General features: G+C 46.5%; 1 protein-coding gene across 1 annotated transcript in view; it reads left to right on the forward strand.

Moving 5' to 3' along the window:
- Positions 1-12,184, forward strand: part of LOC306750386 (trinucleotide repeat-containing gene 6C protein-like) — a gene marked incomplete at its 3' end in the record, with an annotated part of 34,772 nt that overhangs the window by 17,517 nt on the left and 5,071 nt on the right. The window contains exons 5-10 of the mRNA XM_079233801.1: positions 5,764-8,310; positions 9,909-10,094; positions 10,472-10,638; positions 10,741-10,827; positions 11,351-11,569; positions 11,924-12,139. Of these exons, the coding sequence (XP_079089927.1) occupies positions 5,764-8,310; positions 9,909-10,094; positions 10,472-10,638; positions 10,741-10,827; positions 11,351-11,569; positions 11,924-12,139 (3,422 nt within the window). The remainder of the gene's footprint in view (positions 1-5,763; positions 8,311-9,908; positions 10,095-10,471; positions 10,639-10,740; positions 10,828-11,350; positions 11,570-11,923; positions 12,140-12,184) is intronic.

Here is a 12,184-nt window from a genome sequence, read left to right on the forward strand (position 1 = left end):
TTTGAAGATGAAGATGTTCAACATTATTTTTAGAGCACTTGGCACTTTTTCATTGTCTGGAAAGGAAAACTAATTTTTACCATAAGTGGTGTCTGAGCATCGTCAAACCCTTCTGATGCTGTTTGAATGCAGCTCTATCTCCATGGCGATGAGATATTTACCCTGTTTCTCCTCCTCCTCCTCCCTCATCATCATCCTCCTCCTCCTCCTCCCACTCTTCATTGAGCGTCACTGACCAGCCTCTCAGTATTTCCTGTTTTTGGAGGAGGAGCCATATAGAGCGAGCTAGTTGGCTGGGCGCCTCAATGGGCCTGACCTGGCACTGATCGAAAGACAGAGTGAGAAGGAAAGAAAGAAAGAAAGAAAGAAAGAAAGAAGGAGAGAGTGAGCATGGCAGAGGTCCAGTACTGTGGGCTGCAGTGACTCATGGCTTACGGTAAAAGCTGCTGCTTCTCTCCACCCCTTTCTGGCAGGCCTGCTATGCTCTGCTTTTGCTCTCTGTGTGTCTTTGAACTGACTGATTACGTGAGGACGGAGAGACAGACAGGAGAACCTTCCAGACTGAAAGACAGCTAGAAGTCCAGTGGGACGTTTTCGTGTTTGTATACCTCTACAGAGGCAGCACGCTGAACTGGTGTGCAGAGAAGTTTTGCACATGAACATTGCACTCTATCTCCCTTAACGACCAGCTTAGTTTCCTTGCTTAGCAATATTATTTACGACACACACAGAGTGCTTCAGGTAAAATCACCTCCACTACTGTTCGTACAGCCTTGCCTACTGATACAACCATTGTCTCCCTCCCTGTTTAATGTCTTGCAGATAGCCAACAGTAAAAGCACACTAGCTGCATTCATTCGCTCCCCTCTCCCTCTTCTACATCCGCTGACTCCACCTCGCCTCACCCCGGCTTTCATTACCCGCTCACATGTTGGCTCTCTTGAAAAGTCAGGCTGACCAACGTGGTCTGTTTGTCCACAAATACAGTATATGCATTTAAACATTCTCATCCTCTGTAGTCTTTGCTATCCCTGCACTGCTTGACACTGACAGGATTACTCTGATGTAAAGGCCAGCAGCAGCAATAATGAACTCCCGGCCTTCTCTGACTTCATTTGACTGTTAACTAATCAAATTAGCTTGTAGTCATATAATACATTGGCTATAGCATGAACAATGTATAGCTACATTATGCATTTGTCTAAAACACCTTAGTTTAAGCCCATAAAGCAAAGTTCAAGGTTTTATGTACCAGTAGGCATTGTACTTGGTCAGCACAACAGAGGCCGACATCAACAAATACATCTTAATGTAAACAGGCCCTGGCTAGTGAACGAACAGCTAATGTGCTTATAGCTTGTCGAGTGAACAGAGAGAGCGTGCATACCAGACTTGATGCGCTCTCTAAGTCTGCTGATGATGCTGTAAAAGAGCCTTGGGAATCCCCACAAAGACGACTGGGACGTCTTATGATGTGATTAAACTTCAGCTCTCTGTTAACCACAAATGTTCAGCGCTCGCTCTTTCTTTTTTCTGCCTCGCTCACTCGCTCTATGCCCCTGCCCCTCTCGCTCTCTCTGCTTGTTGTTCTCTGATGCACATGTTCATAACCTCCTCCACCTCCGCTATACCATCACCGCAGCTCACACATTGGCCCCAGGGCAGCCAGGATTAGTCAGGCTGCACATATGTAAGTCTGTCAATCTGCCCATTATTATATAGCCTTCTTGCGGTGTTGCTTTTTGCTTGGCTAACAATCCATATCCTAGGGGCCTTTTCATGTAGGAGGCGTGAGAGAGCAAGCTATTTTAAGACTGGCATGCTGGAGAAAGCCCTTGACCTGGTTTATCCTTTAGAGGAGGAGAAAGAGGATCCTCCCAGGCAAACATGACCACCAGATGTCTTAGTTGTGTACTTTTTAAAATACATGTTTTGCCCCTCTGTTAGTGTTTTCTCTTGAGATAATAGCATTGCATTAAGGGGAAAGCAGCCACAAAGAAAGCACCCATTCAAAACTCAATTTCTTGCACATTTTTCTGGACAGTCCCTGTCATTAAGCAGCTGTTTCTTCCAGGATGAATGCATTCTAGCAAACGGCCAACACACTATCTGTGCCACTTCAGCATATTCCCAAAAGTAGCAGTATCAAAAGGCTGCCAAGTGTTATGTGTGCTGGGTCCACAAAAACTGTCCTGGTTTGGTCTATAGTTGATAGCAGCTATTTTGCTTTGGCATTACATCACACCCACAACACAAACATCAGCCAGTTCAGTAGAGAATACGAGACTCCACATCATTTGCCCTCTGAAATAAAACTTTGTAACTCATATATCATGACAAAGAAAAGCATCAAATCAGCTGATAAGAAAGAACCAGTGAAGGTTCGGCTTTCTTGCCTAAAATATTACAAACAAAAATGACGAATCGATTATCAATTCTTATAGCTGCCAATTAAATGTTCATCCGTTGAATCATCAATCATTCGCGCTGCTCTTACACAGTTAGAGCACCAAATTGAAAACAATTGTGATGAGGTGATTGTGAGCATTAAACACAGAGACGGTACATTCCTGGTGAGGTGCGTGTCTGTGCGCATGTGTGAGAGACTGTCAGAGAGCTCGTTCCTCTGGCTGGCAGCGTGCATTGTCAGCTCTGTGCCATCCACTCTCTCTCTGCACCTCGGGGACTTCATTAAGCCAGGATCAGTCCAGCTGAGGCCCACACAGCCCTCCTAGATGACTTCCTCCTTCCATCTCTCAACATCCATCTTTGTATTTGTATTCCTCATGATCCCCTTTTGCCCCCCCCCCCCCCCCCCCCCCCCCCACACACACACACACACACACACACACACACACACACACACACACACACACACACAGACACACCTTACTACACTTACATGTTGTACATGCGTGTCCACTCCTAAAATAAATAAAAGTTTGAAGGCTGAAGGAAAGCATGAAAAGAAGGATTTCCTGTTGATCTGAGCATTCAGGAAGTAGAGTGTGTTTTTCTGTTTGCCTGTGTGTATGCATCCACACAGGAGATGCAGTGTGTTCACTCTGTGTATGTTAACACACAATGCGAGCAAGCGGTCAGGCAGTAGCATGGCATGACCTCACCGCATGTTAGGTCCTCACAGTGGAGAGGCACAGGGGGCTGAACCTCCGCCATAAAGGGACTCTGTTCTCTACAAAACATTGACTTATTGTGTTGTTATGTGGGTGCAGGGATCATTTGTAAACAATACCAGCCTTGATCCAGGAGACTGCTGAGCTTCTTTTTTCTTTTATTTTTTTGTGGGGCTCCTAGTCGCAGTTATCCTCCTGCCTGCATGCCTTCTTTTAAGTCTAATGCATGTCTTCCAGATCCATTTGAGCTTGCTCATTTCATGTCCTTGCCCCGTGCCCAGAAAGCCCCCACCCCCCTTTAAAGCTTGGTGCTGCTGCTTGTAATCACAGCATTCCCGACTCGCGGTCACCAAACAGACATTTGTCATCATGTGTGATCTGATGAAATGCCTGCTCATACATAAACACGTTCATGTGTGAGAAAATTGTCATTCCAGCACCAGAGGAGGTGCGGCAGGCTTTTGTGGGGTTTCTCCTGCTCGCTCTTGCCTGCCATTGCCATTCAAGAGGCTTTCCATTGTGGGCGGCAGTGCTAATTGCAGATGGAGTGGTCCTGGCTAAATATTTAGTGACAGTTTTGAAGGGTTGAAAGATGTGAGGGGAGGGGGGGACTGGAAGAATCCCCCTTTTTTGTTTTGTTTTTACCTCATGCCTTGTGAGTGCATAATGAAAGTCTCCAGGCTTTAGCGTTCAGCTGTTAACCGTGCACACACACACACACACACACACACACACACACACACACACACACACACACACACACACACACACACACACACACACACACACACACACACACACACACACACACACACACACACACACACACAAAATCTCTTTCTATCCCTTCCCCCAACCAGCGTTTTTACAGTGCTTTTCCAGAAGGAGAATATCCTCTGTCAGGATAGGAATAGATCATGATATAAATAAAGCCAGAGGGAGGCAATAGATAGAAGAGAGACCCAGCTGAAGCAGTGTTGGTGGGAGGGACGGAGTACATGAGGGGTGAGGAAGGAAGGGGGTGGGGGGGTTGTCTCATGCCGCGCAAGAGCTGTGCAACTTCTTGGCAGCATTTCAAAAATGAGCCTCAGCGGCTTGCCGAGCAGACATATTGAAACAAGGATGGTCGCTACGTCGCACAAAACCTAGCTCTTTACAGGATGGTTGGGAGGCATCTCTCCACAGGTATTTCGTTACTGCTCTATCATTATCTTCATTTCTCTTTTAGCCTGCCTGTTTTTTTTTCTTTTTCTTCTTGCATCTGTTGTGTTGTTTTGCTGGCTTGTAATTTACACACTGAGTGGAGGAGCACACATCTGCAGCGACAGTGCATTGCAGGCATGCAGTGTTAAGTTTTTTTGCTTTGTTTTTATTATTGTGAGTGAGACATGCATGTTTTTAAAGCAGCAATGGTAGAGATAGAGCTCAGAGCTTTTTTTGGCTGTGATTCAAGACTGAGAAAATGGCGGTTCTGCACTTCTCAGTAGAGAGACGCTACAGAACGACAGTGCTGTGTGTGTGTGTGTGTGTGTGTGTGTCAGAAACACAGTGCCCTTTTTTTCCCCCCTTCTCTCTCACTACCTCCTTTCTCTCCTTTAGTTGCAAGCATTGAAGTAAGCTTGCAAACAGAGGGTGGTACACAGATGCTGTCACTTCCCTCATGTGTAGTAGTACAGTCAGAGTCTTTGCATACAAACTTCGCAGGCATGTGAAGGCAAATGTAAACAACAAGCCGCTGCAGTACAAGGGACAGCGGCAATGAGGCAATGAGGTGGCAGCGGGTTGATCAGTGCAGCAATTATGATCTGCAACTGTACCAACACGATCCATATGCACCATGGCACTCCAGGGAGCTCACTCAACTCACTCTATGGGGATCTAAGGGAAATCAGCCAAAGCATTATTTTGGTTTGTCAGAGCAGATGGAGGCTGACGTGTTGGTGAGGACGCAGGCTGCCTGGGGCTGGTGCAGACTATTTGTGCTTCATGTGCTTCATGTCAAGGAGAGGTCGTAACTGCAATAGAGGGTCAGAAGTTAAGGAGGACTCGGCTGTATTATTCTTGGGGTGACCTGTTAGGAAAATACAGTGCCTAGCTGTTAGGGCTTCTCTTTTCATATGTGACAAACGCATGCATTATCTAATGACTTTGATTGAAGATTTTCTGGTAGAATCTCCATTTTATTCATATTTAACCATACTTCCTTAACATGGCCCCTGAATTTGGTAATTTTTATTGTTTTCATTCAAAGGTCCTCTTTTTGATGTTGAGAAGTATTTTTAAAACCCCTAAACCCCTGAAGAAGCAACACAATATTTTCTCATCTTATCTTAGTTATATTAGAGAGTGCATACATGTTGTATTTATTTGCTAATTAAAGCTACCTTAGTTACGATATTTTGTCATTCTGTGTGTTTCTGTGTGCATTTTCAGTGCGTTTGGTTATTTTCATTAATGAAGCATCTTGTGAAGTCTGTGTATGCATTGCATAAGTAGACATCTTATGTTGCCATGGTATTTCAACCTTGGTATGCATATGTGGGTGTGATGACGTCCATAACTTATACCTCTCTTCTCGCATCCTCTTGGTCATGCTCATGTCCTATTCTTTTGCTTTCCTCCCCTGCAGAACTGCCCCCACAGAGTGGCCAGGGAGCACAGTATGATAATCCCCTCTGGGGACAGCTGCCAGCCAACAGGAGTGCCACAAGTGCTGCATCTTCCACCAATCTTAGTGGCTGGGATCAACTAATCATTGACCAGAAGAACACAGAGGCTTGGCCTTCTACTACCCTCAGCCAGAGCCAGGCCCCTCCAGGAGGATGCCCTTTGGACATTGACCCTGGTCGCCTGGCCAGCAGCAGCAGCAGCAGTAGTAGTACTAGTAGTAGTTGTAGTACAGTGAGTATGGCCACGGGGGCCAATAGCCAGACAGGCCACTTCTCTGCCAACCACCTAAGCAGCAAGGTCAACAGTGGGCCCAGTCCTGCCAATCATACTGGAACCAGCATGCTCTCCAGCCAGGTTGCAGCCAATCGCAGCTGGGGCTCTGGGCCTGGACCCTCCCATTGCCCCCCTCAGTCCTCAGTGGGGAATGAAGGGAAGAATGACAGCCCAGCAGGGGGAGGAGGCAGCAGGGGCTGGGGTTCTTCTTCATCATCCTCCACCACTAACTTTAACTTGAACCTAAACCCTAATGCCAACCCGTCTGCCTGGCCCATGTTGGGACATGATGGTGGTGGCACAGGGGGAGGCAGCTCAGGAGGAGCAAACACCATTTCACCTCCTCAACCTACAACCAACCTCTGTAATCCGCCTGGTCCCCCACCAGCCCAGACCAGCAGCTGTACCGGAATCAACACTAACAGCAACTCCACGGGGATTGGCAGCGCCTGGGGTAGCATAATAACTTCTGACACTTCAGAGCCACACCCCTCCCCGTCCACAAATGTGTCTTTCAGTTCAGAACCTCAGAACCTTAAAACTGATGGACCAAATCACACTAATAAGCAGGAACCCCCCAGCCCCATCCGCAACTTGCCTGTCTGGGGTAGTGCACCTGTAGGCTTGGGTTCCATGGGCCAGACACCCCCAGGGGGGCAACAGGTCAATGGAGAAGATAATAGCGCTGTATGGGGTAACGGTGGCGACTCAAAGGCACCTTCATCTAAGGAGGCACCTGGATGGGACTCTGGCTGGGGCCGTGGAGGAGGTGGAGCAGGAAACTCTGGAGGCTGGAGTGACCAGTCTGGTGCAAACTGGGGGAAGCAGCGCACTGAGGAGGCCCCGGGAGGCTGGGCTGCCCCTAGCTCTCCTGCCCAGGACCCACAGGTTAGTCCTTGGAACAAAGCAGTGAGCACAGCTGCTGCAAGTGAAGGGAGCAGTGACAGCATGGAAGGACTTCCCCAGCATAGAGACTCCTCATCCAGAGATAATCCAGCTCCTCCGGTGCCTGCCCAGGATGTGGACCCCAGGGTGTTGTGTAACACTGGCTGGGGACAGACCCCTGTTCGCCAGCACACCTCCTGGGACATGAAAAATTCTAAACGCAAGAATGAAGCAACCGCTGATTCATGGGGCTCTGGACCAACCACTCCAAATGACGCTCAGGGGCCCTCCAACACTAACATGGGCCCCTCTCATAGGACTGATCCTGGGAGCAAAAATGATGTGCCTGGTTCTCAGGGAGCTTCAGGTTGGGGTGGAGGCATAGCTGCTAACAACCAACCTAGCTCTGGTTGGGGAGAGCAACCCAACAACATGAAGCCCCCAGGTGGCCCTGGTGGCTGGGGCAATCCACCCACAGGAGCCCCCACGTCCAGTATACCCAAGAATGGGGGTCAATCCTGGGCAGAAGAGAAGTCAAGTGGGTGGGATGATTCTCGCAACAAGACAACATCCCAGGGCTGGGGAGAGCAATCCAAAGCATCCCACAGCTGGGGCAATAGTGGAGGAAGCAATAATGCAGGGGACTGGAGAGAACCAGAGGAGAACAAAAAGACTCCCGCCAACCCAGGTTGGGAGGGAGAAGCAGGGGGCTGGAAGGAAAACCCACGAGGTTGGGGAGCATCTTCTTCAGGACCTGGGATACCTGCAGCTGGAGGAAATGGGGGCTGGGGAGAGACAGTTTCCCAGCGTCCCAGTGGCCCGCCCCAAAGTTGGGGGGCTAAGCCTCAGGATGGAGCCAGTAGTAGTAGTAGTGGTGGTGGTGGTGGTGGTGGTGGTAGTGGGGGAGGGGGAGGGAACTTGGGCTCTTGGGCTGGATCAGGCTCAGTGAAGCAGGGTGGAAGCTGGGCTGGCAGTAAGAAGGAGTCCGCAGTAGATACCTCAGGCTGGGAAGAGCCCTCCCCACCTTCAATCCGACGCAAGATGGAAATAGATGACGGGACCTCAGCTTGGGGCGACCCTGTTACCTACAGCAAGTCAGTCAACCTGTGGGACAGGAACAATCCAGGAAAGTCCCAGCCTAAAGTTACCACTGGAGGCAATAACCCCCAAGGCCCCAACAACAACAACCATTCCCACTCTCATAATCACCCCTATCAAGGGCCAACTGCACCTTTACAGAACCACTCCCAAAACTCCCAAAACCCAGGGCCCACCAGTGGGCCCATGGATCCTGTTGTCCAACACCAGTCTGGGCCGTCTCACAACAGAAGTCCCTTAATAACTCAAGGTAAGACATTATAGTACTATTCTGCAATGTGTAATAGTGCCACATAGCTCACCCCTATGCTGTTAAAATAAATATGTTCACATTATTTCACTCATAGAAAACAGATATATTACATTTTCAACTTTCAGATTTTAAAAGGGATTTGATCTCACATAATTTAGCATTTCTCTTTTCCTTTTCCCTGTTCAAAGTAAAGGTGTCAAACATGAAAGCTGGTTATGTAGCACAGTTAAGCGCCAATCTCTTGATCCACTTAAAGGTAAAATCTTGACCTAGTTTGTCCCCTTTGAATTTCCATCTCATCAACTATCCAAATGAGTTAAGCAGGGCTCCCTGTCCCTCCATGAGGCTCCTCGCATTTCACAACAACAGACACTTCTGTGCAGGTAACCCTGGCAACCTCTCATGGGTACCCAAAGGAAGCACAAGAATGCTGTTTACAAAGTGCCTCGTGAAAATAGAGATTCACCACAAACAGTTTGAGAAGGATCGGAAGTGTGTGATTATATGGGAGCCACCATCTGTCAGTTGATTGAGGGAGGAGGTGGAGCAAGGCCCAGTCAGAGCTGAGAAGGAGCTGACGCCCCCTGCTGGCCCTCACTTGACCCTGCATGAGGACTCCAGATTGCAATCATTTACTTATAATATAAAACACCTGATAGCTGTTTCTTTTTGAAGGAACAAGGGCTGTTGAGCCTATAGGTTAACAACAAAAAAGGATGACTCTACAATACTTTTTTTTTTAGAACTAATGGCAGACTGGACGTTGGTTTTCACCGTGTTTGTCCCAGTATGCCGTTTTTAGCGTGGTCTTGCACTTCGGCCAGTCATACTGGAAGGTTGGATGTTAATTATAATTTTAGAGAGAGAGAGAGAGAGAGAGAGAGAGAGAGAGAGGCGCAATACCAGAGGCCAAGAGACGGTGCTGTGTCTCATGCCAAGAGGAAACAGGCTTTGCCAAATCTTAAATGGGTATCTTCTCCCTCTGTTAACCGACCTGCGAAGCCAAGCCCAGGGTTCTGCCTTCCTGCACGAGTGGCACTTCACACTCTAAAACAGAAGGATAAACAGTTTGACGGTGTTAAGGCTCAGTTAGAGTTAACTATGCCAACTGAAGCAACCACAAAGTACTTGACCCACATACTTTGCCAATTTATTTATTTTTGACAAATGCCATTGCCAGTAAAGTCAACAAACCAGTAATGCAGCACCATAAAGTTTGATTTTTTTTTTAAGTGCTGTGTGAAAATGCAGATACATTTTTGAAATGTATTTCTCTGTGCTTCTGAAAACCTCGAGAAAATGCAGACAATGGGCATTTGGAAATAAATAACCTAATTTGTCTCTCTTACTGTAATACGTTTAATTTGTCATTCAAATATTTTTTTGTCTGCATAAAATATATATCTGCCTTTTTTGAGAAAGTCTAAATACAAAATCAAACAAAACAAAATGCCTGAGGTTATATTAACTTATGATTGTACCCAAAGCACTTTTTGTATCCAAAGCACTTGTTTTTTTTTTGTTTTTTTTAAATAGTGGTAATTGTACTGGGAAGTATTTATATTGACAGGCCCTTGTCCTTGTGTGTAATCCAGGTTGGGGAGAGATATCCAGCTCCCACACAAAATCAGAGAGCTCTTGGGGGGAAGCGGTACCCGCTCCGGTCAGCCTCGACAATGGGACGTCTGCCTGGAACAAACCTAGCGGGGGCTGGGCAGACAGCAACCCGGACAGCTACGGCAGGGGCAACCCGACGATGACATCTGCGTCTTGCAAACCTGGTAAATAACTTAACCCTGTATGGTTTTACTAATTAGTCTTTACCAAATCTGTTTAACTTTTAAGGAATAACACCATCACACGCTCCACTGCTGAATAGAAGTGCAATAGCTCTCCTCTGATGAGTCAAGTCAATCAAGGACATCACTATGATACAGCAAGGCAACTGGAAATTATATCCTTAAATCCACACTGCCCCCTAGTGGCCAGTTCAGATTACTTGTATATAGCAATCTGCAATGTCATTTTCAGTAATAATTAAGCATGTAAACAGTTCTTAATTATTAACATCATATTGTTATCACATTAGGCATGTGTCAAAGTGTGTGTCTCCTCAACGCTGCTTGGTTTACATCCTCTCTTGCTGTGTGTTTCCCAGCTCCCAAACCTATGCAAGACGGATGGGGAGGTGGAGGTGAAGAGATGAACTTGTCGGGCGGTCAGTGGGATGCTGAGGAGGGAGACATGTGGAACAGCGTTGCCACCCAGGAGAGCAATCCCTCCTGTAACTCTTGGGGCAATGCATCTAAAAAGGGCCCACAGAAAGTATGAAGCAGGATACAGAATAGTCCTTGAGACAAACAATTCTATTTAATTTTAGTAAAATATGATTGACACCGTGTGCTAATGCTGATTTTCTGTCATCAGCTCTCCCACGGAAAGGTCCAGGGGAAGCAAGAAGAAGCCTGGATCATGAATCGTCTCATCAAACAGCTGACAGACATGGGCTTCCCTGTAAGTTGAAGTGACCATTGACTGTGACACTGGTCTCAGTCAAGTTTCAGGACTAACACTGTGTTTTTTTAAATGTATTTCTTTTTACTTTCGATCGGTAATGGATTTGACAAACTGTTAAAGGTGCTCATGTTCTGTAACATCTTCAAAAAAATAATAAAAAGCAGAATTAATATTGTTTTTTGCCATATTCATTTTGAACTTAAAACATTTTAATGTAAATATCGTTGTATTTCTGTTACATGTTGAATTAATGCTAAAACGTACACTCTAAAAATGGTGGTGGTGATTAAACCTGCAGCATTTAGCTGACTGATTTATTCATAGATCAACAACAATTGTTTATCTTCAATTAATCACTGTAAGTAACTTTTATTTGAAATAATAACTACATTCTCGGTTTCCTGCTTCTCAAATGTGAATATTTACTATTATTTAGAATATCGTTGGGTTGTGGACTGTTGGTCAGACAAATCTAAACATTTCAAGATGTTATCCTAATGCTTTCTTGTTTATTTTCCAGAGAGATCCAGCAGAGGAGGCTCTGAAGAGCAACAACATGAGCCTGGACCAGGCAATGAGTGCCCTGCTGGAGAAGAAGACAGAGCTGGACAAGCGGGGCATAGGGATGGCCGGCCACGACTACAACAACGGGCTCATCAACAAGCCCATGAGCTGCCCTCGGCCTCCGCTTCTTTCCAAAGACCCCTCGGCAGACCCCCGCTTACCCTTCATGGATAAGGTAATTCACACATTTATAAATAGTTAAGAATTTTTATGATTAACCCTATTTTTAAATTACCATTTAGTTGTCTGGTTAGCAGGGGCATATTCTTGGTGCACAGGAAATGCAAAATCAGACTAAATCAACAATGTCTAAACCTATTTCTCCCCTCCTCGACCCCCAAGTTGTTTTGGGTATCATATATTTTACTACAACTGCATTACAGACCACTTTCCATGCATTGTCATTGACATTCCAAACCCATGAATGTAGATAATTGATTTCAAGCTCACTGTGGTGGGATAGATGAAGGGAAACGGATAAGAAGAAAAAAGATACGGTGTTTGACTGAAGTTGACGTTGTCTGTCCAGCAGATGCAGAGTGGAATGTTTGGCGGTAGTGGAGCAGCACAAGCACGGGCCATGCAGCAGCAGCAGCAACAACAACAACAACAGCATCAGCAGCAGCAGCATCAGCAGCATCAGCAGCATCAGCAGCAGCAGCCGCCTCCTCAGCCGCCAGTGCCGCCTCTCAGTTCCTCTCAGCCTAGTCTACGTGCTCAAGTGCCTCAGTTTCTGTCCCCTCAGGTAAAGACACATATACACACACACAAATATAGCACACATGGCCTT

This window comes from Taurulus bubalis (assembly GCF_910589615.1).
Source record: "Taurulus bubalis genome assembly, chromosome: 17".
Taxonomy (NCBI): domain Eukaryota; kingdom Metazoa; phylum Chordata; class Actinopteri; order Perciformes; family Cottidae; genus Taurulus; species Taurulus bubalis.